The sequence below is a fragment of the Rhyacophila brunnea genome, unplaced genomic scaffold (genome assembly GCF_057557595.1).
Source record: "Rhyacophila brunnea isolate RB1 unplaced genomic scaffold, BYU_Rbru_1.0 scaffold_144, whole genome shotgun sequence".
Classification (NCBI taxonomy): domain Eukaryota; kingdom Metazoa; phylum Arthropoda; class Insecta; order Trichoptera; family Rhyacophilidae; genus Rhyacophila; species Rhyacophila brunnea.
In genome coordinates, this window is record NW_028232800.1 from 472,932 (window position 1) to 497,874 (window position 24,943).

The 24,943-nt window shown below is 34.6% G+C and overlaps 3 protein-coding genes and 1 pseudogene across 3 annotated transcripts; 2 read left to right on the forward strand and 2 right to left on the reverse strand.

The window, feature by feature from the left end:
• Positions 1-4,688: 4,688 nt before the first annotated feature.
• On the reverse strand, positions 4,689-6,224 carry LOC147075478 (uncharacterized). Its single transcript, XM_085942440.1, has one exon. It carries the CDS (start codon positions 6,222-6,224, stop codon positions 4,689-4,691), a length of 1,536 nt encoding a protein of 511 aa, XP_085798566.1.
• A 2,771-nt stretch (positions 6,225-8,995) lies between these two features.
• Positions 8,996-9,691, forward strand: LOC147075479 (V-type proton ATPase subunit d-like). Its single transcript, XM_085942441.1, has one exon. The coding sequence runs from the start codon at positions 8,996-8,998 to the stop codon at positions 9,689-9,691; it is 696 nt and encodes a 231-aa protein (XP_085798567.1).
• Positions 9,692-9,925: 234 nt separating this feature from the next.
• On the forward strand, positions 9,926-10,303 carry LOC147075480 (uncharacterized). Its single transcript, XM_085942443.1, has one exon. It carries the CDS (start codon positions 9,926-9,928, stop codon positions 10,301-10,303), a length of 378 nt encoding a protein of 125 aa, XP_085798569.1.
• Positions 10,304-19,806: 9,503 nt separating this feature from the next.
• On the reverse strand, positions 19,807-20,460 carry LOC147075481 (uncharacterized; annotated as a pseudogene).
• Between the last annotated feature and the right edge of the window lie 4,483 nt (positions 20,461-24,943).

Genomic DNA, 24,943 nt, shown 5'->3' on the forward strand with positions numbered 1-24,943 from the left:
CACATTGTCTACTAATATAATAGACAACAACTCTTTGATAGTTGAGAATATAGATCTTATCGGCATCAACTACAATCACTTGATAAGGTTTGAAAAAAATATCGAAAAATTAAAAGACCAACTGGAAACCATTGAAAGGTTTATTAGACAACAGGAATCTGTATTCATGAAAAAATAAAGAATGTTGTTCTGTACTATTATATGGTTTGATCTAAGATACATCATTAGTTTTTACCAATGGAGGTATATGGTTGGTATTTGAAATATTGCAATACTATCCAAAAGCTTTTAATTTATTAACTCGTTTATAAATAGATTATTTTCGAATTTAACATAAAGATTACCATTCCAAAGGGATTATTGCACTCATGTTTGTAAAAGTTCCTAATATGCCTACTGAATTCTTTTAATTTGAAAATTATAAAAATGAATGATCAAATCAGTGGGGCGATCGAATATGTAAATCTAAAAATATCAGATATCTTGAAATTGATTTATTCAGATTTACGGAATAATAATCCATGTAGGAGTTTGGTATACTTTACTATCTTGGAGAAGGGTAATATCACAATTGCAAGTATATTTATTACCGCTATTCCAGTTAGCACATAAAAAATTGGATCTGAATAAAGCTGGGGATCTGACAAGTCAGATACTATTGGTAGTACATATGCAGCCAAAATTCCAAGGACCAAAGCCCCTTTAGCCATCCGAATTTGTTTCGGAGGATTTCCTTTTTCATCTAGCACTGATGATATTATATACCATGTGAAATTGAGTGAAATTGTTAAGAATGTCCAAATTGAAACTTCAGCAATGGATATATTAGGTGCATGGTTAACTACAGGGTCTATAGTTGTTGTAATGTTGTTTATATCTGTGGAGAATTCACTACTGATGGTTGGACTCTGCGTAGAAGAACCATCAAATAAGGTTGATACAGATGTCATTAGGGCATCATGATTTTTTTAAATAAAATTTTTTTCTCAATTTTTCAAGGTAAAGTAATTTTTTCATTAAATCATCAATGCAATTCCAACTATCTTATGCATATCTGGACATGAAACCAAGTGGTTATAAAATTGAAGAGGTATTTTTAAGATATTTAATTCCTGTTCTATTTTAATTTAAATAGGCTATTTTGTAGGTCTCTGGAAATTTCATATCTTCAAGTTACCTATTTATCAATTATCTCTCTTCTTTGGGTTAAGAGAGATTTGTAATTGTCAACAGAATTCTTTAGGGTAAATATGATTATTTAATTACTTGTTAAGGGAAAAAAAAATTGGAATGATCTAAATCAGGTTATACAAATCAAGCGAAGGATAGTATTTGGAAAGAATAGGTATAAGGCTTTCAATACAACTACATAATCTGATCGTGGTACTATGAACATCTCAATCAAACCAAGTGGCAGGGTTTAATCTCGATATGCTTGAAATGAGGTATTTCTCAATAACCTTCTTTTTCCAAAGTCCATCACGGTCAGAGACATAAAAATAGTTCAAAACACACAATTATTGGAAAGCCGATCCCTTAATAGACACTAAACGAGTTGGTATAAATTATGACACACTTGTCCAAAATGAAAAAATTCCAGTCATTAAACTAACTTTATTGATACAATAAATCATTATAACATATTATGCCGACACTACCCGTTTATACACCATATATCCTGCTATATACAATACCAAACCACAAATAATCCCACCTATGTAGTATAAGCCGCTTGTACCTTGGTTAGCGGGCTGACTAGGTTTGTCTTTTTTGAATAGTTTGACCTGTTCAGGTAGTACACTGGATGATGACACAGCTGATGAAATAGGAATGGTATCGAAACACTCCATAGATTTTTGAAAACCGTCTATATCTTCCAAATCATCCACATTCCCATACTTACTTTTCAAATACTTACTCACCATTGATATCTCAGGCTCTTTGATATTAAAAACAGCTAAGGTAAATGGTTTTCGTAGAACAATCACTGGATTTAGTATTGAGCTTTTTATCTTTTCAACAGTCAAAAAAGCATCTCTTTTCATATTGGTTTTTTGCGGGGATGAATCTATTATTCCTGCCATGCTTTTAATCTTCACCTGCCACTGTTCATTGCAAGCCTCTTTTATAGGTCGGATTGTCTTCAAATCCTCTGAAACCAAATCCAAAACCCTTTCTCTAAAGGCAACAAGATTACCTGGCAACAGAGAATATGGGTCAACAAGTACAGATTTGGGTGCATCCTTTACATCCTCTGCTGATTTTCGAGTGGGCTCTACAAATATCCCCTCTTTCTTATCATTCATAAACACAAGCATGTTTTCAGAAGAAACACTGTGCATAGATGCATTAACGATAGTGGCTGGCTGTATAGTGTGTAAAGTGTCCATGTCGTTCTTAAATGCCATATTAAATATATTTTTGTAAAATGGCAGCAATGAATAGCATTTCTTACAAATCGTGATTTTATCTGAATAGGTCCCATGGAAATCGGCCTTTAGATCCTCAATTTTATCACTCATAATACAGAATATATGGTCTTTTGAGGCTGAATTCTTCAAATCTCTATCGTTGGGATCTCTCAACGATATAAATACTATGTCTTGCATCACAAACTGAAAACCACAATCATACAAATATTCATCACCTTCCCCATGATCGACTATCTCAAGCTCAAAGCGCCTATAAAAATGGATCATACCCAAGTCAATCTGTGGTCTATCATCCATATTGGTGGTATTGGAATATAGGCTGTCTGTTTTATCTTGGATAGCACACCCTGCATTACTCAAAAACACAAGTTTTAAGATCAATGGTAAGGACAATCTCATACAGCGGTAAAAAAAATGGGTTAAAAGTATTTTTCCAAAAATGGGAAATTGATTATAAAAATAATTTCAGATTGAGTTTTTGGGTGCATTCCATATGGCAATCTTTGTAACCAACATCATAGATGCTTATAGAATTGGCTAATTTACTACCTGGTAGGCATCTATAAGTCATAATTCTACAGAAAGTTGAAAAATCACAATATCAACCATTATAAAAACTTCCATATTTGGAAATTAATATCTTTGAATCCAACACTGAAGATATGTAAATGTCCACTAAATCCAGTTAAATGCTTATTAGACTGATTTAAATAACTCAACCAACTGTATTTGGATAATATTCAATCCAGTACCTCTTCTCTAATGATTATGGTATACTATATGTGTATCTTAATGCCCAGATAGATTTTATCAAGCTCTTAATGACTAGGATAACCATAGTATGGATCTAATCTATAATGAAAATTTATTTATTGATAAAATTAGTAATTTGTACAAAAAGTAACAGCCACTTTTCTAAATTTTCCTTTCTGAAGATACTCGGAAATATTCTTTCCCTCTCAAAAGTCTCTTGCTCCGATGAATCAACTTCTATTTTCCCATGTGCGTCATCCACTCGGTTGTTATAATCATTAAATAGTATGTTTGATAAGAATAAATATTCAGGTGGTGATTTGGGTATTAAAAAGTTCCTACTCTCAGAAAATGGAGACTCCAGCCCAATATCCTTCAAAGCAGAAGGCTCTATATTATGGGTATTTTGGCAAATATTACCGGCAGTGTTTGGGCCAAGTGTATTAACTATGATGGCATATGCAATCATTTTCCTTATTTGATGGAGTAAAAAGCTCGCACCATGAATTTGCACTTCCACATACTCAACTCCACAAACTATGATGGCATCATTTAGATTAATTTTGTAGATTGTGCGGCTTGGAGATCCATTGATTTTTGAAGATGTAAAATTATGAAAGTTCTTACATCCCTGATAAATTGATAGAATTCTTTGGAAGTTTTCAAGAGCTCCTTTAGATGCTCGATAAGTATTCACTTCACTTATAATATTGCTTGTGAATTTCAATCTATCAACTTCATAATTTTTTAGATCCTCCTCACTGATATATTCATTTTCGCAAATATTATTGGACAATTCCTTGCATTCTTCCAAATTCAAAAGCTCATTCGCCATATTAGATAAATCCAAGAGATTTTCTGGTAGGTTGTTTGACTTCGGAAACACTGGTAGACTTTTCTTCATCTTTTCCAAGATAGCTTGTCCATTTTCTATGAAATATGTCGGTATAAAATATTTGTAGATTCTGCTGCGAGCAGCTTTGTACCCAATAAACTTCTTCGGAAGTTTTACAATTTTATATACAAATATATTAAAGTTGATCAGTTTAGATTGCAGAAGTTGAGCTAGTGCTGGAGTAAGTTCTTGTTGGATCTTGCAGGATACAAGGTTGAATGATGCATGTACTCCTTTGTCTGTTCTAGAAGCAGACTTCAAATCAATTTTCGAAGCATCTGTTGCATTCAATTCTGTGATGCAGTTGCACTCGAGAAGAACTTTTAGAATTGTAGCTTCGATTGTATGAAGAGACTTATTGAACTGAATGCCAGAGAATCCCTCCCCATTGTATCCAACAAGCAGGCCGATTTTGATCTTCATAAAGAGGGCTGAAAAATAAGTCTCCCTCACTGGATTACTTTAAGATGAGCCAGCACCTCAAAGTGGGGTTTAAACAACATCCTGTCTTTGCATACATATCTAAGATATGAAAATCATTATCAAAATAAAACTGGCTATATCCATCGCTTTTCTTCAATTAAAAAAGGAAAGGTATTAAATAATATTTAATTATTTTCTGGTTTCATTGTGGGGAATAGAATTACATCTCTTATGTTGGCCGCATTGGTCAAATACATCACCAGCCTGTCGATTCCAATTCCACATCCTCCAGTGGGTGGAAGTGCAAACTCCAGTGCCTGGCAGAAATCTTCATCGACTGGCATAGCCTCGTCATCCCCGGCATTGGCATCGGCGGCTTGCATTAAAAATCGCTCTCTCTGAACATCTGGAATATTCAGCTCAGTGTAGGCATTGCAGATTTCTTTCCCATTTAAGAACATTTCAAATCTCTCGGTAATACCCTTTCTGTTTCTGTCATCTTTTGCTAGTGGCGACATTGCAACTGGAAATCCCGTTACAAATGTGGGATTAATGCATCTAGGCTCAATATACTCCCCAATGAATGCATCCAAAACTCTATTCAGGGTTTTCGGCTCTGAAATTTCCAAGTTATTTTTTTCTGCAGCTTCTATCAAAAGTTCCAAATTTTCGGGTTTTGAAATATTCTCTCCCGTCAATTGCAACTTCAAAATAGAATTAATCTCCTCCAAAATATCAAGTCTCTGGAAAGGGGTTGAGAAGTCCAAATCCACCTTGACTTCTTCTCCACCTCTCTTCAAGGGCTCATAGGTAAACTTCTTAGACCCCTTTGTTTTAGTCACCAACTTGCTTAAGAGATTCTCAACGATATCCATCATATCCTTGTAATCCACATAGGCCATGTAGAATTCAATCGCTGTAAATTCTGGGTTGTGGGTTAAGTCTATTCCCTCGTTACGGAAGTTCCTACCTATTTCAAACACTCTATTCATCCCCCCTATAACCAACTTTTTCAAGAATAGTTCTGGAGCAACCCTCATAAATAGATCCTGCTTCAATTCGTTGTGATGGGTAACAAATGGCCTAGCTGCTGCACCACCTGCACTGACACTCATCATTGGAGTCTCCACCTCAATAAAGTCCATTTCATTAAAGTAGCTTCTAATGTAGCTGATTATAACAGAGCGATCGAGGAATCGCTTCATACTATCCCTGTTTACGATGAGATCTATATGCCTCTTCCTATAAATAGTTTCAGGGTCAGTTAGTGAGTTTCTATTCGAGGGAATCACTCTCAAACATGGAGAGAGAATGGTCATGGTCTCCACAAACACTGACGGCTCACCAGTCTTTGATTTGCCATAATGTCCTTCAAAACCTACAATATCCCCACGCTTTACGAAGTCAGCAACCTTTTTCTGCTCATTGGTCTCCTTGTATAAGATAATTTGTAAATCAACAAAATCAGAAGTCAAGGTCAAAAAGCTAAACTTGGCATGGTGTCTGATAGTGGAGATCCTGCCTGCTGATTTAACAACTAGGCTGGATTTCTCAGCAACTTCACACTTACTAGCCAGCTCCTTAATATTTCTAAATGAGTCTTTTGCATCAAACTTATGTGGATAAATCTCCATGCCCTCTTCCTTTGCTTCTTTAATTTGCAGGGTCCTCTGTCTGAAAAACTCTTCTTCAGAAACCTCTACTTCCACATGCTTTGCCATTACGGTAAATTTTTTGAAAAAATAATAACATTTGTGCCAAGTTTGTAAAAAATCACCATGGTTAGAAGATGTTGTGGAATATCTGATTGTTCCTCTTATAATGGGGGATTTCTCCTGCTTGTTGTTTTAATAAGTTTCTCAAAAAGCTCGAGTTATCACAATATTTTAGCCCAGAAAATGCAGAAGGCTTATGGATTTGGAAGAGTTGAAAAGGTTCTGGAAGGTCACAGATACATCCTTGGAAATATATTGAGCTTCTCAGAAGGAATCAAGGATCGCAGGATAGAGATGTTCTCTCGTCTTAAGTCTATTATTCAAAATGACTGGATTCGATTTTATGGAAGAATTCAAAATGGTTTGATAGATTGTGAATATTGTGAGGTCATGAGGTTTGTGGACTTTGAATTGGTCAGAGGTGTAATGAAGAAATTAAAGGAAGACAATATCGATAATCACTTAAAATGAACATTCAAATACATATATTTGGTGTATACATGAGATATAATTGCTATTCTTTCTATTGTTACAAAATTCTTCAACACAAGAACATTACTTTTGAGATGGATTTTAAAGTCTGAGCTGTGATTCAAATATAAAAACAGAGCATAATTTGTCCTTAAACCCACGTCTCCTTGTTGCTTTAAGAGATGATTCATCATACAAACGACATTAGATATAATAAAACACCAGTGAAGATACTTGCAGAATATTTATTAATACTTTCGAAAATAAATACATACATTTCAGGAAAACTAATCTTCCTTCTTACCCATAGTAAGCTTATAGACTTTTAGAGCCATTATTCCCACGCTTATACTTATTGATAGGAAAGAAAAGATTCTGTAAGCACTGTTTTTAGAAACCAGAATCATAAACAAGGCAGGGAAGAAGAAACTAAGAGGGTTGGTACAGAAAGTACTAACTAAATCCAGGATAGAGTCAGGATTTATATCCTTATCCCCATATAAATTCGGCAAGAACAAACCAATCATCAGAACCAAAACGATATAGGCTCTTTTGGGTCTAAACTGCTCGAAAGACAATAGATTCTCAAACACTGGAATTGTTGGGAAGGTACAGCACGTTACGCCTACGGTAAAAATAACACAAAACGCAACCAGAAGTAATTTAAATGCGTACAGTATAACTGTTTCTGATTCTTTGTTTTGAGAAAAATGTAAAAATGGATTTTCAGAGGGTGACTTGATAATCAAATCAAGAATCATTTTGTCATAGAGCTCCTTACCAGCAGCTTTATAACCAAAGAATCCTGCAGATCCATAGAGACATACAACAATTGCAATCGCAAATGTTGCAACTTTCGAGACAGACTTTATAGATCTATCAGACATAATGTGTCTAATTCCCAGGAAGGAGAACTGGCAGTGCATGGCAAATAGCATTAGGCTGATTGCAAAGTCATATCTCCCCTCCAAATTAACAGCTTTGATGTCCTCAAAGGGCTTTCCTTTGAAAATTCCAAGAGAAATCATTAGCCCAAGATAATATAGAGCCGAAAACATCGACAAGTATGAAAGTGGGGAGAGTGAGCTCAAGGATTCTAACAGAAGCATTCTGAAGGAGAATATGGATAGAAGGGTTAGAACAACTCTTCTGCATATCTCACTGTCCATACTTTTCGGGAGAATCTGGCAAATAAGAATAGAGGTGTACTTGGCAGCCCGACGCAGAAAAATAAAGCAGGTTCCTAAGTTAGATATCGAAAATGTTAGGTCCACCGCCAGTTTAAGTTTCTTCGAAAACATTTCAGCAACAGAGGAGTAGGTTTGTTCCTTGTCGCCCTTAGCCGACTCGGCTGCGTAGCTGAGAGAGTATATGGAATACCAGTTCAGGAGTCCGATCATAGCGACAACAATCCATGCAGTAAGATATCCCAGCTGATTGAACGAGGCAGGCATAAATAATATTCCAGATCCCAGTGTCGATGACACTATCATGATTGTTGCAGACTTCTTTGAAATAGTCGTCATAATAGGGGTGACTTTGAAAATTAATAAATTATCCCAAAGGAGAAATCCGATTTCAGTTTATTCCCAACTTTGAAAACAGTGATCAGACATCACAGTTCTGGCACCGTATATGTCTGTGCACATATTCAGTAAAATCAAATTAGTATTAATTTGCCAGTTGAAGTAAATCAAAACATAAATTAATAACGATCAAACAACAGAGATAATTAATAAAATGAATTTCAGAAATTTATTGTATGTGGTTTATGAAGTGTTCTAGCAGAATGGCATTAGAAGCTTGATACTTTGTAAACTATGTAGTGTGACGTGTAACAAATATTTCTAATAGATGCATGTAGTAGTTAAGTAAAGGCTCAGCTGTCTAAGGAAGTGGGCAATACCAATATTGGAGCGAAAATGACTGGAAAGACGGCCATGGTAGCCGATGACTTTTTATATTAATAAATATAAGCCGATAGGTTATGGCCTTTTATTTTGTCGACTTGTTTCGAACCTATTAACAAAAGTAGTGTGTTATTTATTTTGATGAGCCACAACAATTTTATAATTTCGGATATTAATGGTCGTTTCAATTCGCTACTTCGCGAACACGACTATAACACTCTAAGGCAGTGTAAGACCCTAGAAGATCTTACAATAAAGCTGAATCAGCACTTCCCCTTTATAAATGAAGATGTCGGGCCAAAAGAGTTCAGACAGAGATTTGTTGAAAATATCAAATATGAATTGAGGGAATTTGGTATTGATTTAAAGAGTGATCATGCAAAGGGTAAGGGAGCCATGGATTCTAAGAATATGCTAGTATACTTTATAGAATACTACAGAATTATTGGCTTCTTCAACCAGCTACAGAATGTACCTCCCAATAGCCTGGGACTATTTCCAGAACTGAAGTCAATCGGTTTGTGTAAAACTTTTAAGGATGTTGAGAAGCTGTGCATAAACAACTGCTTCCTAAGGGAGTACTTTGCAGAGATTCTGACACCCGGGTCCATTCCTATGGATATCCCTTTGGCTGAGGGGAACTACCAGATAACCTTAATAATAATCATAAAAATTCATATGGATGGGTTTTACAGAAAGGCAGTGGGGTTTTTCAGGGAAATCCTAGAGATTGAGGGAGATAGGCAGATACTGGAGATCTGCTTGAATGGGAGAAGCCTAGAGAATAAAGCCCAATACTTTCCTGAAGCATCCACTCTAAGCCGGAGTGATCTGGACAAGCTAGGGAAGACCAATGAGGTTGACGAAATCAAGAAGGCTTTCCAAACTGGAGATGTCGAGCCCAGAAAGTACATTGCGGATAAAATTAGTAAGACATATGTCGAGTCATTTAAACAGTTGAATGATATATCGTGTCTATATGCCTACTTCAAACTGAGGGAACAAGAAGCTGAGAATGTTCTGTGGGTTGTAGAATGCATTCTTCAAGGCTATGAGGAGCATATTAGTGAAATATCAACATTTGAAGATTAGATTCAATAAATTGGTATTGGCCCTCAACAGTCATGCACATTCCCGTGCCATTGTTTATGGAAGGCAATATATCAAAAATATTTATTCCTTATCAAACCCCATCGAGACTATTGAATCTCACGAATCAGTCCTCATTCTTTTACCCCTTAAATGTCTTTCACTTTTCATCAGCATATTTTAACAGCCATTTGCGAAAATATTGAGGAGAACAGCCATACTTGTTTCAAGACAGCAATGAAAGCACTTAAGTCACAGATCAAACAGAACCCATCCTCTCGTGTTGATGGAGATCTTATCTATGATACTGTAGAAAATCCATACAACTTGCCGAAAGTCAAGGATATAGAAAAGAACAAAACACGGTGGGAGAAGTTTGCAGAAGAGAAGGGGATCAAGAGCAGAAATCGAAGCCGCAGGGAATTCTGTGAAGAGACACAGAGATGGGAGTTCAAGTTTGGGAGTAAAAGTGTTCAGAATCAGAGGTTACAAAGTGGATTGGTGGAGTTAGAAAGCGGAACTATAAGCCAGGTGAAACGAGATAAACAGAAGAGAATAAGCAAAAACATTAAGAACAGAGAGGCCAATAAAAAGAGACGGCAGGGAATGAAATAAATTATATTAAGGCGAGGTTTAGTATTTATTGTTTTCGACATAATAAGCTCAATGTGTTCATAGTGGCGTGCTGGGACTCTATGGAAATGGGCGAATTGAATAGTATCATTTTGGGAGATTTTTCGATCCTTTAGTAGCACCAGACCAGCTAAAGACATCTTCTACCTTAGTATATATAATAATATTCATGTGGTACAACAGTTTATCCTGTTATTTCTACACTTGCATATGATTGATAAAATAGAGGAAACAATATTTCCAGAAAATCACCACTGATAAACCGTAATAGCCTCTCCAAATGTATCCTATGTATCTGTATTGTCTTCAAATTCATTAACTCTTCAGTAGTTATGTCAAATCCGATGCATAGACTCACCCAGCTGAGTAATACCAAATTGGCACCTCCAAAGATAAAACAAATGAATTTGATATCAGTTTTAAGAAAGATATTTATCAGATAGAGTAGTGTGAATAGGAGTAGAAAGTAGAAATCCTTTAGGTTATTCTGTGCTATGCATTTTCCCAACAACAAACAGTGGTGATCTCTTCTGTTATAGCACTTATTGCAGATGTTACAATGTTTGGTCTTATAGCCACGAACTCGATTGCACTTATTACAGATACCCTTGACAGCAGCATTGCTTATATCAAACAATGACCCTGGACTCTTGGTGATCACTATAAGATAGTATGAGAAAGATGTAAGAATAAGATAGAAGGCAAGAAGACTTTGAATATAAAACAATGAGTGCCATACTCCAAAGCAATATAGGGATATTGATGTTACAACTGCGAAATACTGAAGCTTTTGAATAAGTTTATTGATAATTACATGCATGCTGGTTTTAAGGAGATATGTGAATAATGAAATCCGTAAAGGGGAATCCCAAAAGAGCTGATTTGTTGAGATGTGTGATAAATGAATGAGTATGCCAATTATGGACATGAAGGAATAATATTGGGCGTTGAAAGTAATAGGGAATAAAATCCACCAATTCCTAATAGTGTTCTTATGGTTTGAAGGAGCACTTTATGGTAGAGATATTTTCTTGTAGCAGGTTTTTAAATTTTTCTCAAAGTTGAAAAATTTTTCTCCACAGCCCTCATGATGGCCAAAAACAATTTGATTATCCAGAAAGTCGATCGTTCTTCCAACTCTGTCAACACCTCGGCCTTGGGAATTGCCATAGATACCAACAACATCGATTTTCTGAAGGAATCTCTGTACAACTTGAAGGCTTCTGAGCTGAAGGCACTGACGAGAAAGCAGAAGAGGAGTTTTTGCAATATATTGGTTGATTTTCTGAATGGACCGCTGAGGTTAGAGGCAATGGATTGTATATATACAATAATCAATGAGGTTGGAGAAGTCGAGGGACTATGCGAGAAGCTCATTGGTCGGAGCAGCGATTTCAGTAAATTGATTTATCTGAAGGGAAAGATAGACTATTTGAAGTATAGGAAGAATCTCGTGGCCAAGAAGGTGGAAGCAGAGCATGAAGCTAGTGAGTAACAACAAAGATGGAGGAATAAAGTGAATTATTTAATCTAAAAAGTACTGAGGTGGTCACAGCCAACAACTTATTATACTATTAACAGTTCGATAATCAAATGTGTGTTTTTGGTGAGTAATTTCTCTATTAACCAATACATAGGATGTGTCACAGCAGTTCGATTTCTTTGAAACCTAGTGTTTTAATGCATGTGGACCAATAATATGTCCAATATCCTATTAAAAATATAAAACCAATCTAGAATTATAGTGTCACACAATAAATTAATAGAATATAAATAACCAGTTCCACAATACGTCACTGCTTCTGATACACTTTGTCTCACTGTATTTGTCTCGCCGATAATTGGTTCCTTCTGTTTTAGATTTGTTATAAATAAATTTTCAGAAGGACAGTTCAATGTCTGATAGTGGTAACCAAAGTACAGAGACTCCAGCTGCGGGTGGAAACAAGAAGAAGATGATGATGATTGCGGGTATCGTGATTGCATTGATTTTGATTGTGGTAATTGCTATAGCTATGTCAAGAAAATCAGAGGGTTCTGAGGCAGCATTGGCAGAATCAAGGAAAGATGAGGGCAGCAACCTGGGAGAAGAAGGAAAGAAGGGAGAAGGAAAGAAAGGAGGAGATGAAGGTAAAAAACAGTCGTCGAAGGGTGACAAGGACAAGGAGCCTCAATAAATAATATTTCAAAATTCTTTAATGGATATTCTGCAAATACTTGAAGAGATCACTTATATAAAAATTTCATAATTCTTTAATGGATATTCTGCAAATACTTAAAAATCACTATATAAATGTTTTATTTCATAAAAACCCCCCAAACCTACTCCGAAACCAGCTTATAAACAAGATCGTCTATCGTAAATGATCCAACATCAACATCGTTATCGTCTTGTAATGCATTCTGCATGTCCTTAAAAAGTGCCTTCAATTCATTATTATTCACCTTTGTAGAATCGACCCGTTTCAATCTGCGTAGCACTGCCTTCTTATCTGCCTGGATTATGCACTTCCCCTGGAGAATCGTCAATCCAGGCTGCGATTCAATATTCGAGACCAGCTTTGGAATTGCCATGGCCGAAATTACTATTTCCACCACATTATCATCTATATACCCAATATTGGCCACACTGTCACGGTCGATTCCACATATATTTGCAATATAAGACTTAAGACAGGTAATTCTCATGTGGGGCAGCCCATCCACATATGCCAATCTATATTTGTTCTGAGTAATTATGGGAATGGTTTGTTTCCTGGTGATCTTGCTGGTACTGTCGGAAACCTTAGTCAGCTCACTGTCACTAGCATAATCATAGCCATTCATCACATCTGTCTTGTTAGGGTGTCCCCTTTCTGCCTCTTCACTTATTTTCATGGTCGAAAAACGATCTGAAAATAATGCTGAACTCAAGTTGGAGCTGCCAATCAGCCCATTCTTGAAGGAAATGTTTCTGTCATCATTCAGAAACAATCCATTTCTTTCAAAACCGGCAATGTCATCGTTATTTCCAACTGCAATCCGTTGCCTGTCTCCTATTTCTGATGTTCTCAAAATATCAAAATTATTCAGCCGTTTTGATAGAATATCAATTTTGTTCGAAATATTCACTACCATTTTGGTGAGTATATTAATTGTCTCAAGAATTTCTGAAATTGTATTTGTATCTGAATTACCATTTGTCTCATTGACAATGCTGCCCTCAAAATAACCCTTAGACTCATTCAAGTATTTGGGGTTTGTAGTGCTATTGTTGGATTTTCCTGCACAACTCGTCTCACTAGTCACCTCTGCCCCCTTGCTTCCAGACTCTGTAGAGGTCATATCAATGGAATTCATTAGCATGAGTATGGGTGCGGAAAAAATGAAAAAATATATTGAGAAAAATTGTTTGCACCAAGCAACTATTCATTGCCAATTCATAAGTAAGAGCCGGTTGCAAGCCATTAAATCACAAAGCACAAGCTTTATATAGCAAAAAGGTTGGCATTGTCTATCATATTTCCATAAAGGCTCAATTCTGCAGCTCAGAATGGCGATTAGACAAATCATCATTACTCTACAGCGTTATAGTTCGATATTATTATCACTCTGATCGGTTGTGTACTAGACTGGTACTACATCCTTTACTACCATTCATGTGCCCTCAGCCTGACAATAATTTACCCAATGTTTTGAAATTCACAATATATCTTGGAAAAGAGCCTGTGTTTGGCTAGTTTTTCTTCTAGAATACTCTAACAGCTTATTAAATATCATTCCTTGCTAAATATTTACTTAAATATTTTCTTCCTATTTTTAACCCTAACATGTTGATAAACAAAAGATGCCTTTCTGCATTTTCAGACACGCAGCCCCTAGTGGCTATGGCCACAAAGTCCAAGATATTCGACCCAACATTCTCCCTAAGCAGTGAGCTGCTGCTGATAAACTATATTACAAAGGAACAGTCCACCACAACAATCGAACAGAAATTCTGCAGCCTTCTATGGTGTGAGGTGAGTGGGAAGAGCTTTCTAGTGGCTGGGCAAGAAAATGGGGTAGTATCCATCTATGCACTGAAGAGTAAGGAGGACACAGGGGCCGAGTTCCTGGAGCTAGTCAAGTCCAAGAAATTTCTCAATGATGATGTCATTGTGTTGGATTATTTGCATTCTAAGCGTATGCTTGTTGCAGGGTCTTCGAAGGGGAAAATAATCTTTTGGCAACTAGATAATCTGGAGAAGGAATATTCCTTGGAAGTGGTTATTGAAGATCTGTCGTGTATTTCATGGAACACCAAAGTATCCAAGATTTTGGCGGTAGGAACGTCTACAGGATTTGTGAAATTAATCGATATCAAAAAGAATCAGACAATAATGGATCTGAACAACAATGAGTTTAAGAGTGTGAAGAAGATGATGTGGAGCGACAATACCAAGCTAGTAGTTCAGTCTGAGATGAGTTATTTGATAGAGTTTGATCTGACGAATGATGCCAAAAGAGTGATAAGCAACAATGAGGATCTGAGCTCTACCATTCAGAATCCACCCGCCAATCTGTTAACCTTTAACAAGCATTGCATGGCATTCAATTCGTTCATCGATTTGTTTGATTCACACAACCATTGCCTTGAGATGATTTCAAGCCAACATTTCATAAATGAGTCTACTGACTGTGTCCTATCAAACATCAATAGCATGGCAGCCATCAGTTTGAAGAATGGAAACACAGAGTTGATTAGGATCCCAAAGAGTATATACAGGATTCCAATCTGCCGACAGCAAAATAACATATTTAATTTTAAGCACATATTTGAGCTGAAGGAGATTAGCGTGAGTGGTACCGAGACGAGTGTTAATAAGAAACAACCAAATAGTGATGGAAAACAACCAAGCGCCGATGATGACTTCTACAATCTGGTTAGAGGATCCTTATCCAACAGTGAGGAGCTGGTAAGAGTGCTGTTGGATAACAGCGACAAAATCAATCCATCCTATGCTTCTGATGAGTCTACTGATGGCATCGCTGTTGATGTTTCAGATAAAAACATCAAATCTCTAATCTCAGGAGATTTTTCTGCACTGACTCTGTTTGATTCTACTCTTCCCCTTTTATATCTTGCACATATTATCAACCATGATTCTTCAGTCCTGGAGACCATTTCTGATTTTCCTACCCTGTTTGCCCTGTCAAAGATTTTCGATAACTATCAGTTTTTATCAAAGGTGGATAATTCTAGAATCTTGGCAGCCATTCTTCTACTAAATAATTTGGATTTGGAGATACTGAACAGAGACAAGGAAGGAAGGATTTTGAATGGAATATTAACGGGAAACTATAGTAGATACATAAACAATAGAATAATGATTGGGGAGGATTTCTACAAGAATATTCAGCAAATAGAAGCAGTGCTGCTGAGAAAGGAATGTGGCGATGGTGAAAGTGTGGCAGCTACCAAGTTAATCTCAGACAATCTCAAGTCTGATTACTTGGTTGACTATTTCTGGTATAAGGTTTCTACAGGTAAATTTGATGAGGTAAAGTATTTGGTTACAGCTGAGGAGGATATTCAGTTCTATATTTCTGGACAGATGGCAGCAAACAATACGAATGGAGTAGTTACAGAGTTGAGAAATATAAACATCAAAGAAAATATGCAACTCAATAAACTTGTCAGTCCCAACAAGCCTATTGGCATAAATAATATCTCTAAGTTAAGTGGATCTGGAGGTGACATCAACCATACTAGTGTAGATGCTATTAATCATCCTGGACAGAATAGTATTTCTCAGCCAAGTCGATCCAATAATATAGCACCTACAAGACAGATTAATGGTATTATTCAGCCTGGATTAAAGAATAGTAATCTACCAGGGCCCAGTAATATCCCTCAACAAAATGCGAGTAATCCCAATATTCCAAACCATTTCAATCGCCCACCTATGAACAATGGGAAATCAATGACTAATATCCCGACAATAAACAATTCAAGACAGCCTATCCAGAATTCAGGGGGTATTACTATGAATCAGTCTTCAAATGCTATCCCCACTAGATCAACTATTGCTCAGCCACCGAAATCACCATTTATGGGATCAGTTCCAAGCAGACACAACCCAATGAATGGTATGAACAACGGCGTGAGCAATACTATTCCTACCCCTCCAAAATCCCCATTTATGGGATCAGCACCCCAAAGGCCTGGAATTCCAATTAACTTTCCAAAATCCCCAAATATTGGAAATAACAGGGCTATTCCCCAAGCTGGTGTAGCTTCTCAGCAACATGGACAAAACAGTATGCTGAATCCAGCAAATCAACCATCCAGAAATCTTAATCAGCAAATTGGTAACATCAATATCAAGCCTCCTGTCTCAAATATTAGGCCTCCACAAATAAATAACTCAACAACAATTCCAAACAACAGCGGTGCTAGTTTAGATTCATCAGCCATACTGAGAAACTTCATCAATCTAATCCATACTGTCAAGTCAAAGGTTGCCAACAAAAACTCGATGCTTATAAATCAGAAGAAACAGAGGTATTTAAATGCACTTTCCACATTTGATTCTGTTGACCAGAATAGCATTCCGATCGAACTGCTGCAGACCATGGAGTTTATATGCAAGCGTGTGATGGTGGTTGACGAAAGCATGAAGTCAGACCTGGATCTAATTATTTCAGATGAGTGCCAAGTAATTTGGATCAAAGCAATCGTTGAATTGATAAGAATAGGATATTAATAAAGTACATTAGAAACAGGTGATTTTTTATACAACTTTAAATAAATGTAATTCAATGATTGTCATGAACTGATATCAGGTTTATAAGTATTAACAGATAATTTTATCTAAATATTGCAACTTACAACTACCAGATACATCTCATAAAGTATCCTACAAGTTTCTTTAACCACTATTAGATACATCTCATAAAGTATCCTACAAGTTTCTTTAACCACTATTTAACAAATTGAATCAAGATTATATGATAGAGGAATCATGCCCAAATGGGAAAATCAATTTTGATATGTTCCACAAATAGGAAATTTATAAATTAAATTGAAACTTCACCCATGATTTCGACATTTATTCTTCAATCTGTGGCTGGGAGTGTCTTAGAGACTCCTCAGTCTCTGCCGGATGGTCATTTGCAATCCCATACAGGCCATAATACTGCAACACCTACATATGTTCAAACAGTTTTCTGTAGTAAGGTAGATCATAACATGTGGCATTGTGATAATGGCGAAATAAAGGGATATGAGAGTACTAAATGCCATACTGGTGAAGATCCTTTCGATGGTCCCCCCAATAATGAACTCACCTGTGGCGAGGTAGGTTTTAGCTCATATGAGGGTCTTACAGGTAAAAAATTTCTCAGTGATGGAAGAGTATTGTTTGAAGATTCTAAAGATAAATTGCACTGTGTAGAAACACCTAAGAATTCTGATTCTGCCGAGTTGGATTGTAGACCTATGATGTGGGGAAGAGTTAAGGAACCACCGATGATCTGTGAGTATACCAGTCCAGCAAATGCCCCTCCAGATCCAAAACCTTATGTGTGTGAGACAACAATACCTTACAATACTAATATATTCGAATGTAATCCTGAAACACCAGAGAATTCTGGAGCATCCCATTATACTTGTCAAAAAACGGCTCCTTACCAATTTGTCTGTCAGGGGGGAAGGGAGCTTGATGAACCAAATTCTTCCTTTGGGGAGGCTCTGTGTGATCTTAAAACATCCTCTAATGCTGGAACACTCCTCTGTAAGTTGCCTGAAGAAGTACCTTCTCTCTCTATATGCTACTTCAGAGTGGTGAGAAGGTCCGTTCATTTTCTGAACGGTTTATTGAAGCTATTACCTTTACAAATGCTACTTCTCCTTTTAAAGCTGCAGTTATGGTTAATATGGCCATTTTTCTTTTGGTAGCCATAGTAATAGTGGCTAAAAAAGTGCGTATGCGTAGAAAAAATGTGTATTCATCAAAGAGAAAGATAATTGAGCTCTTTTTGGTGCTTATACTTATTCCGCTTATCTGGTTACAAACCTGCATTTTATATGCATTATTACCTGGAGATTTTGGTCCAGAACTATCATTTGCACTCACTCTTGTTATTTCACTTATTGGACTCAAGAGCTGGATGCCCTCCAAGTATTCGGAAATACCACTTGTGAGAGGGTAGATGGAATTACATAAGAAATGAATTTTAATAAATAGAATTTATTAAATATAGCATTGAGTTTAAGTATTTGTATAAGCATTATATACTGGGATATGATTCTCATAACTAACTAACTAAATATTAAATATTAAAAACCCTATTTCCATAATGAAATATGTTAATAAGATTGTCTCAAACAAGTTCATTTACAGTGATTCTTTAACTTTTCAATTTAAACTGCAATATAACGGGTGCTGGGTTGTAAATGTTTGAATGACATATTTTTCATATTTACCTCAATTAGAGTTATTCCCAATGCGATAGTATCTTAGGCAATATTCGAAACAGAATCTATATTTTTCTGTGAGTATTAATTATTGGAGATACCCATTTATCATAAATAATAGTTAATAGCACATGGCTCAACCAATGAAGCTTCTTAAAATTGAAAAAGATTTATTGGAACATATATAACAGTCTCAAGTAATTTTTGAAATTTATTCTTCAATTGATTCGAATATCTCCTTGATACCCTCAATATCATACACTTTAAATTCTCCAGTTTTAGACAAAAAAACCCCAACACTGATGTCCTTGGGATTAATTGTTGCTCCTGAATATTCTCTAAGAGCATGAAAACAGGTTGCGATATTGTCATCCAATCCACTCAGTCGTCTCTCCACAAACTTCCTGGCATTATCATATTCCACACCCCCTGCAATAACCTCAACTGTTTTGAAACTACCTGATGGATCCACCTGATATAAGCACGGTCCATTTACTGTAGTCCCTGCAAAAATCAAAAATGGCCTGAATCGACTCTTCTGGGTAAACTCTTGAGTTGTCAAACTGAACTCATTAATAAAGGTATCCAAATATGGGAATCTTTCAAATACATCAAAGTATTCCTGGCATATTTTCTGTGCTATGGAAAGTTGGACTCTGAAATCAGGTTGGAGCCCAGAATATGTCAATCCGATGCTTGGACAAACATAAAATATCTTATGGTACTTCTTTTCACGAATAACTTACCCAAATTCCTGTAACTCATCAGAACACAACCGTCCTTAGAAGAAGCTCCAATACAGATCGATGAACTCAATGCCGCCTTGAGAGCATTGTCACATTGCTGTAACTTACCCTTCTTGCTGAAAACTGAGAAGGGTTTGTCTGAATTCAGAAACATTTATGAGGGTTCTAAAAGAAGAAAAATGAGGTTTAAAGACTTAAAAAGTCTGCACACAGTGAAATTAAAAGGCAAAAGAAATAATCAAGATTTCGCACCAAGTGTAGTCAAACTAAAAAATGAATATTGGATTAAATCTAAGAATGTATTAAAGTGCTTTTGAAACTTTGCTCAGGAAATTCTCAATATTTCCCTTTTCTCTTATAACCGATACACTAACCCCTCTCGAGAGAAGTCTCTTGCTCGCCTTCAGTTCATCGTACTCATCTCTAAACAAGCCAGTAAATCCATGCTTTTGGGAATTTTGGATCAGCTGCTTTCCTGGCAACTTATTTCGGGCTCTTCTTAGCGCCTCTCTGACCACATCTGTATTTCCCTCCTTTGTTCTGACATCAACTATGTGCTGCCCAACAAATACCCTTGCTGCACGCCCATAAGGCTTACCAAATGAATTTCTCATACCAGTCTGCAATCTATCTGCACCAGCACACGTCAACATCTTATTGATCCTGAGAATATTCAAAGGCTGTGGGCAAATCCTCATGTGGAAATTCTCCTTACCAAGAGTCTTTACCATGTATTTGTTAGCTGCAATACGACACGACTCTAAGGCTTCGGCACTCAAATGCTCCCTCTCAAGTGAAATGAGATTCACTCTAACAGGAAATGCCTCAGATGGGGCTTTTCGATTCCCAAGGTCATGGATTGCCAATTTACTCTCTGGAACTCCACGGCAAAACCTCGACTTTATATATGCCTTCTTATTTAAAGTTCTGTAACACTTATTTGGTCTTCTCCCCATTTGTTGAAGGGTAAAATTTTCAAAAAATAAAAATGGATGAGCATTCTTATAAAATTTAACCAGACAATTATCAAGCCCAAGGAGAGTTTTTATGAATAGTTCAGAGGTGAGAAATATGATTAAAATACTTCAATGGCAATTAGTTGCCCATTAATTATACAGCTTTTCAGAATCTTTGCCTAAACTATATTTTAAACACTTATTAAGTCTATACAATGATAAGAATCAAACCAAGAGGTATTTTACAGTATTTTGTCAAAAATTCACAAATTATCTATCAAACATTTTATGCCATTTTTCATACCAGCACCTATAGTTACGAAGCAATCCACTAGAATATTATCAACAGATACAAAGTTTTTTGCGAGATTATTCATAGAGTTTGAGTTTCAACACTCGTAACATCTAGTATCGATATTTGTGATATATTGCAAATCTATGAATCCTATCCATTAACACTTGGCTTTAGTATTATTATGAAAGTTAATACATCTGATTAATCAATATAATGTGATAAAAATTGATTACGCCATTGAAAATAAAAAGTATAAATAACCAAAAATGCATATTCCAACCTAAATAAATTCATTAGTATTTCAAATAGAAATCAAAATGTTACTCAAGACATGAGATATTTCTAAATATCAACCAATCCAAAATTTGTATTTCATCATGGTTTGTAGTATCTTTTGTTGTAAATATCATAAAACTGTGGCTAGAAGATCAACACCACATATATTCCAACAAGTTTCTTGCTACTCCATAATTATACGGCTGCTCATATACTACAGTCTATCATATTGTTGTCGAAAATAAAGACTAGAGGCAGTATTCAGATCACACTCATAAACAACAGATAAAATTTCAAATATCATGGGAACATCACATTAAAGTTCCAGTCCCTTGTAAACATTTAGGACTTGATACTGTCATCTATATACTAGGCCATGACTTCATTTACCTCTATTCAATACATTCCATACAATATCTCAAGATGATATTTATTTAACTCCAAATATTTAAACGATGATTTGAAACGGCCACATCTTGGTTTTGTAGTCAACACATGTCTGTTTGATTTTATAACATACAAATACAACACCAGGCTCTGCATAATAATGGAACCGAATCCTTAAACCAGCCCGATCTATCTTGTGAAAAGTACTTACATTTGATTTATAGAATTGCAAGATTACAGCCACATCCCTCTGATTTCATTTCTTATGTATGTACCGAGTTAAATGAAACCCTCATATATTCAACACCATTATATCAACAACTTCACCAAAATGATCAAATGCATTCGAAACATTCTCGTTTTTAATATTTCGCATAAGCAATTGAGTACTTTCAATAGCACAATCCTTATAATAAAGATAACTCTTTTAAAATGTAATGATTTGTGAAATTTTTAAATATATACTTTTGATTTCTATAATTTCTTGAACATACCTATTTATTAGTTGGCAGTATAAATGGATCGTTAAATTCACTTTATGGACAGTATTGAGCAATTAGTTGGCTCTCAATATTTATTTACAACTTCTCATAATTGTTATGTTTATTTTCCATCTCGTTATTTCTATATTTATGAACTAAGGTTCTATGATATATTAATTATATCAATAGTTTTAAACATCACAGAATAGTATTGCCTAAGATTATCTCTTGAACAACATTATTGTATTTACAGCTGTAAATAGAAAGTATCTAGATTTAACAGGAGTAGTGTATCGGTAAAATAAATATTAAGAGAGTTTTTTACAAAAGCAAGTAGTATTTATTGCGTAAATCATGCCATTATGGTTTTCATCAAAAGTTAGATATCAGTTGTTCAATTGAATAAAGTATTCATTATATGAATATTAACAGATGAAGTTCCATACACGTTTGTTTTCGTCTATTATTCAAAGCAATTTGACAGCTCTAAATACAACTTTCCACAGAAATCATTGATGGTTGGATAAAATACTCAACATATTATAGGTGTAGGTTCCTAAACAGAACAATATTTTAAATTATATGAGCATCTTTTAGAATTAAAAGTTGAAAGGTTTGTAATCGTTAAAACAACATTTAGTTGTATTTTACTTCATATGCAATAGTCAGTATAAAATGGAGTTTTATTCGAAAAGTCTATTGGAATGTATAATTCTTTAGAAATCATCAATATGCAGTATGTTTTAAGAAAAAGACACAAAAGACTATATACACTCAAATCAATATCCTACACTTTGGACATGTATCAGTGTATTTTGGTTATATAATTTTATAAATAAGTTTATTCGTCTACTATCTAATATTATATAATCAAAGAAAGTTTGATATATATTTCAAGATCAACATTTTTATAGTTAAATGTATTAATTATCTTGCTTTAGTGAATATATTGTTTGCAAAAAATACAAAGGTTGTATAATACTTTTGTAATGAAATAGTCTAGTTATTTCCCTCATTTTAAAGCTATCCTTCTATTTTGTACTAAATCTACACTTGTTAGATCATGGAAAATATATAATGATTTTATCACATATATTATTTTCAAAATAAATAGTTAAATTAGATGCTATATTCAGCATGTAAGTTTTAAATTGAAAGGTAAAATATACATTTGCAGAAATTGCATGTTAGTTCAATTTTAATTCACTTTCACAAGATTTTGTATTCAGTAAACAATACAATCAATATATCTCATACAACTTTGCTTTCATTAATAATCAGTGAAATGTATAGTTGTATCTGATAGAACAAGAAAGTTCTATATTTATCAACTTGAATTGCTTTATTATCATAATGAATCGTAAAGCCATTCACTTTAAATTAAATATATGATTCATATAATAATGTCTAGTTCAAAATAGTGGTTAAGAATTCTTATGATCTATACAAGATATCCGTGTTCATGAAAGTTTTCAAAATAGAGCTTAATTTCAAACTATATATTAAATGCTCTGTGGAAAATAAATGCATTCCTGATGATTTTCAATCAAGTATGATAGATTGATTTTTAAATACACAACATTTCAACATAACCTAATCTTGAGACTCATGGCACTATCTTGTACAAATATATGTTCTATATATTTACCTGTTTTTAGAATATTGTAGGTACCTTTTGTTGATAAGCATACATTCCAAAATGATTTGTTGAATAATATAATATATCTATACTAAAATTGTATAGTAAGAGTTTAAAATTAAAATATTTCATTTTAAATGAACATATTATATTATTAATTTCAAAGATTAACATTTCACAATGATATGATCAAAATCATATAGCTATTAATCGATGTTAAGAATTTAAACTCTGAAATTATATTTTGTATTTTTTGCAAACAATATATTCACTAAAGCAAGATAATTAATACATTTAACTATAAAAATGTTGATCTTGAAATATATATCAAACTTTCTTTGATTATATAATATTAGATAGTAGACGAATAAACTTATTTATAAAATTATATAACCAAAATACACTGATACATGTCCAAAGTGTAGGATATTGATTTGAGTGTATATAGTCTTTTGTGTCTTTTTCTTAAAACATACTGCATATTGATGATTTCTAAAGAATTATACATTCCAATAGACTTTTCGAATAAAACTCCATTTTATACTGACTATTGCATATGAAGTAAAATACAACTAAATGTTGTTTTAACGATTACAAACCTTTCAACTTTTAATTCTAAAAGATGCTCATATAATTTAAAATATTGTTCTGTTTAGGAACCTACACCTATAATATGTTGAGTATTTTATCCAACCATCAATGATTTCTGTGGAAAGTTGTATTTAGAGCTGTCAAATTGCTTTGAATAATAGACGAAAACAAACGTGTATGGAACTTCATCTGTTAATATTCATATAATGAATACTTTATTCAATTGAACAACTGATATCTAACTTTTGATGAAAACCATAATGGCATGATTTACGCAATAAATACTACTTGCTTTTGTAAAAAACTCTCTTAATATTTATTTTACCGATACACTACTCCTGTTAAATCTAGATACTTTCTATTTACAGCTGTAAATACAATAATGTTGTTCAAGAGATAATCTTAGGCAATACTATTCTGTGATGTTTAAAACTATTGATATAATTAATATATCATAGAACCTTAGTTCATAAATATAGAAATAACGAGATGGAAAATAAACATAACAATTATGAGAAGTTGTAAATAAATATTGAGAGCCAACTAATTGCTCAATACTGTCCATAAAGTGAATTTAACGATCCATTTATACTGCCAACTAATAAATAGGTATGTTCAAGAAATTATAGAAATCAAAAGTATATATTTAAAAATTTCACAAATCATTACATTTTAAAAGAGTTATCTTTATTATAAGGATTGTGCTATTGAAAGTACTCAATTGCTTATGCGAAATATTAAAAACGAGAATGTTTCGAATGCATTTGATCATTTTGGTGAAGTTGTTGATATAATGGTGTTGAATATATGAGG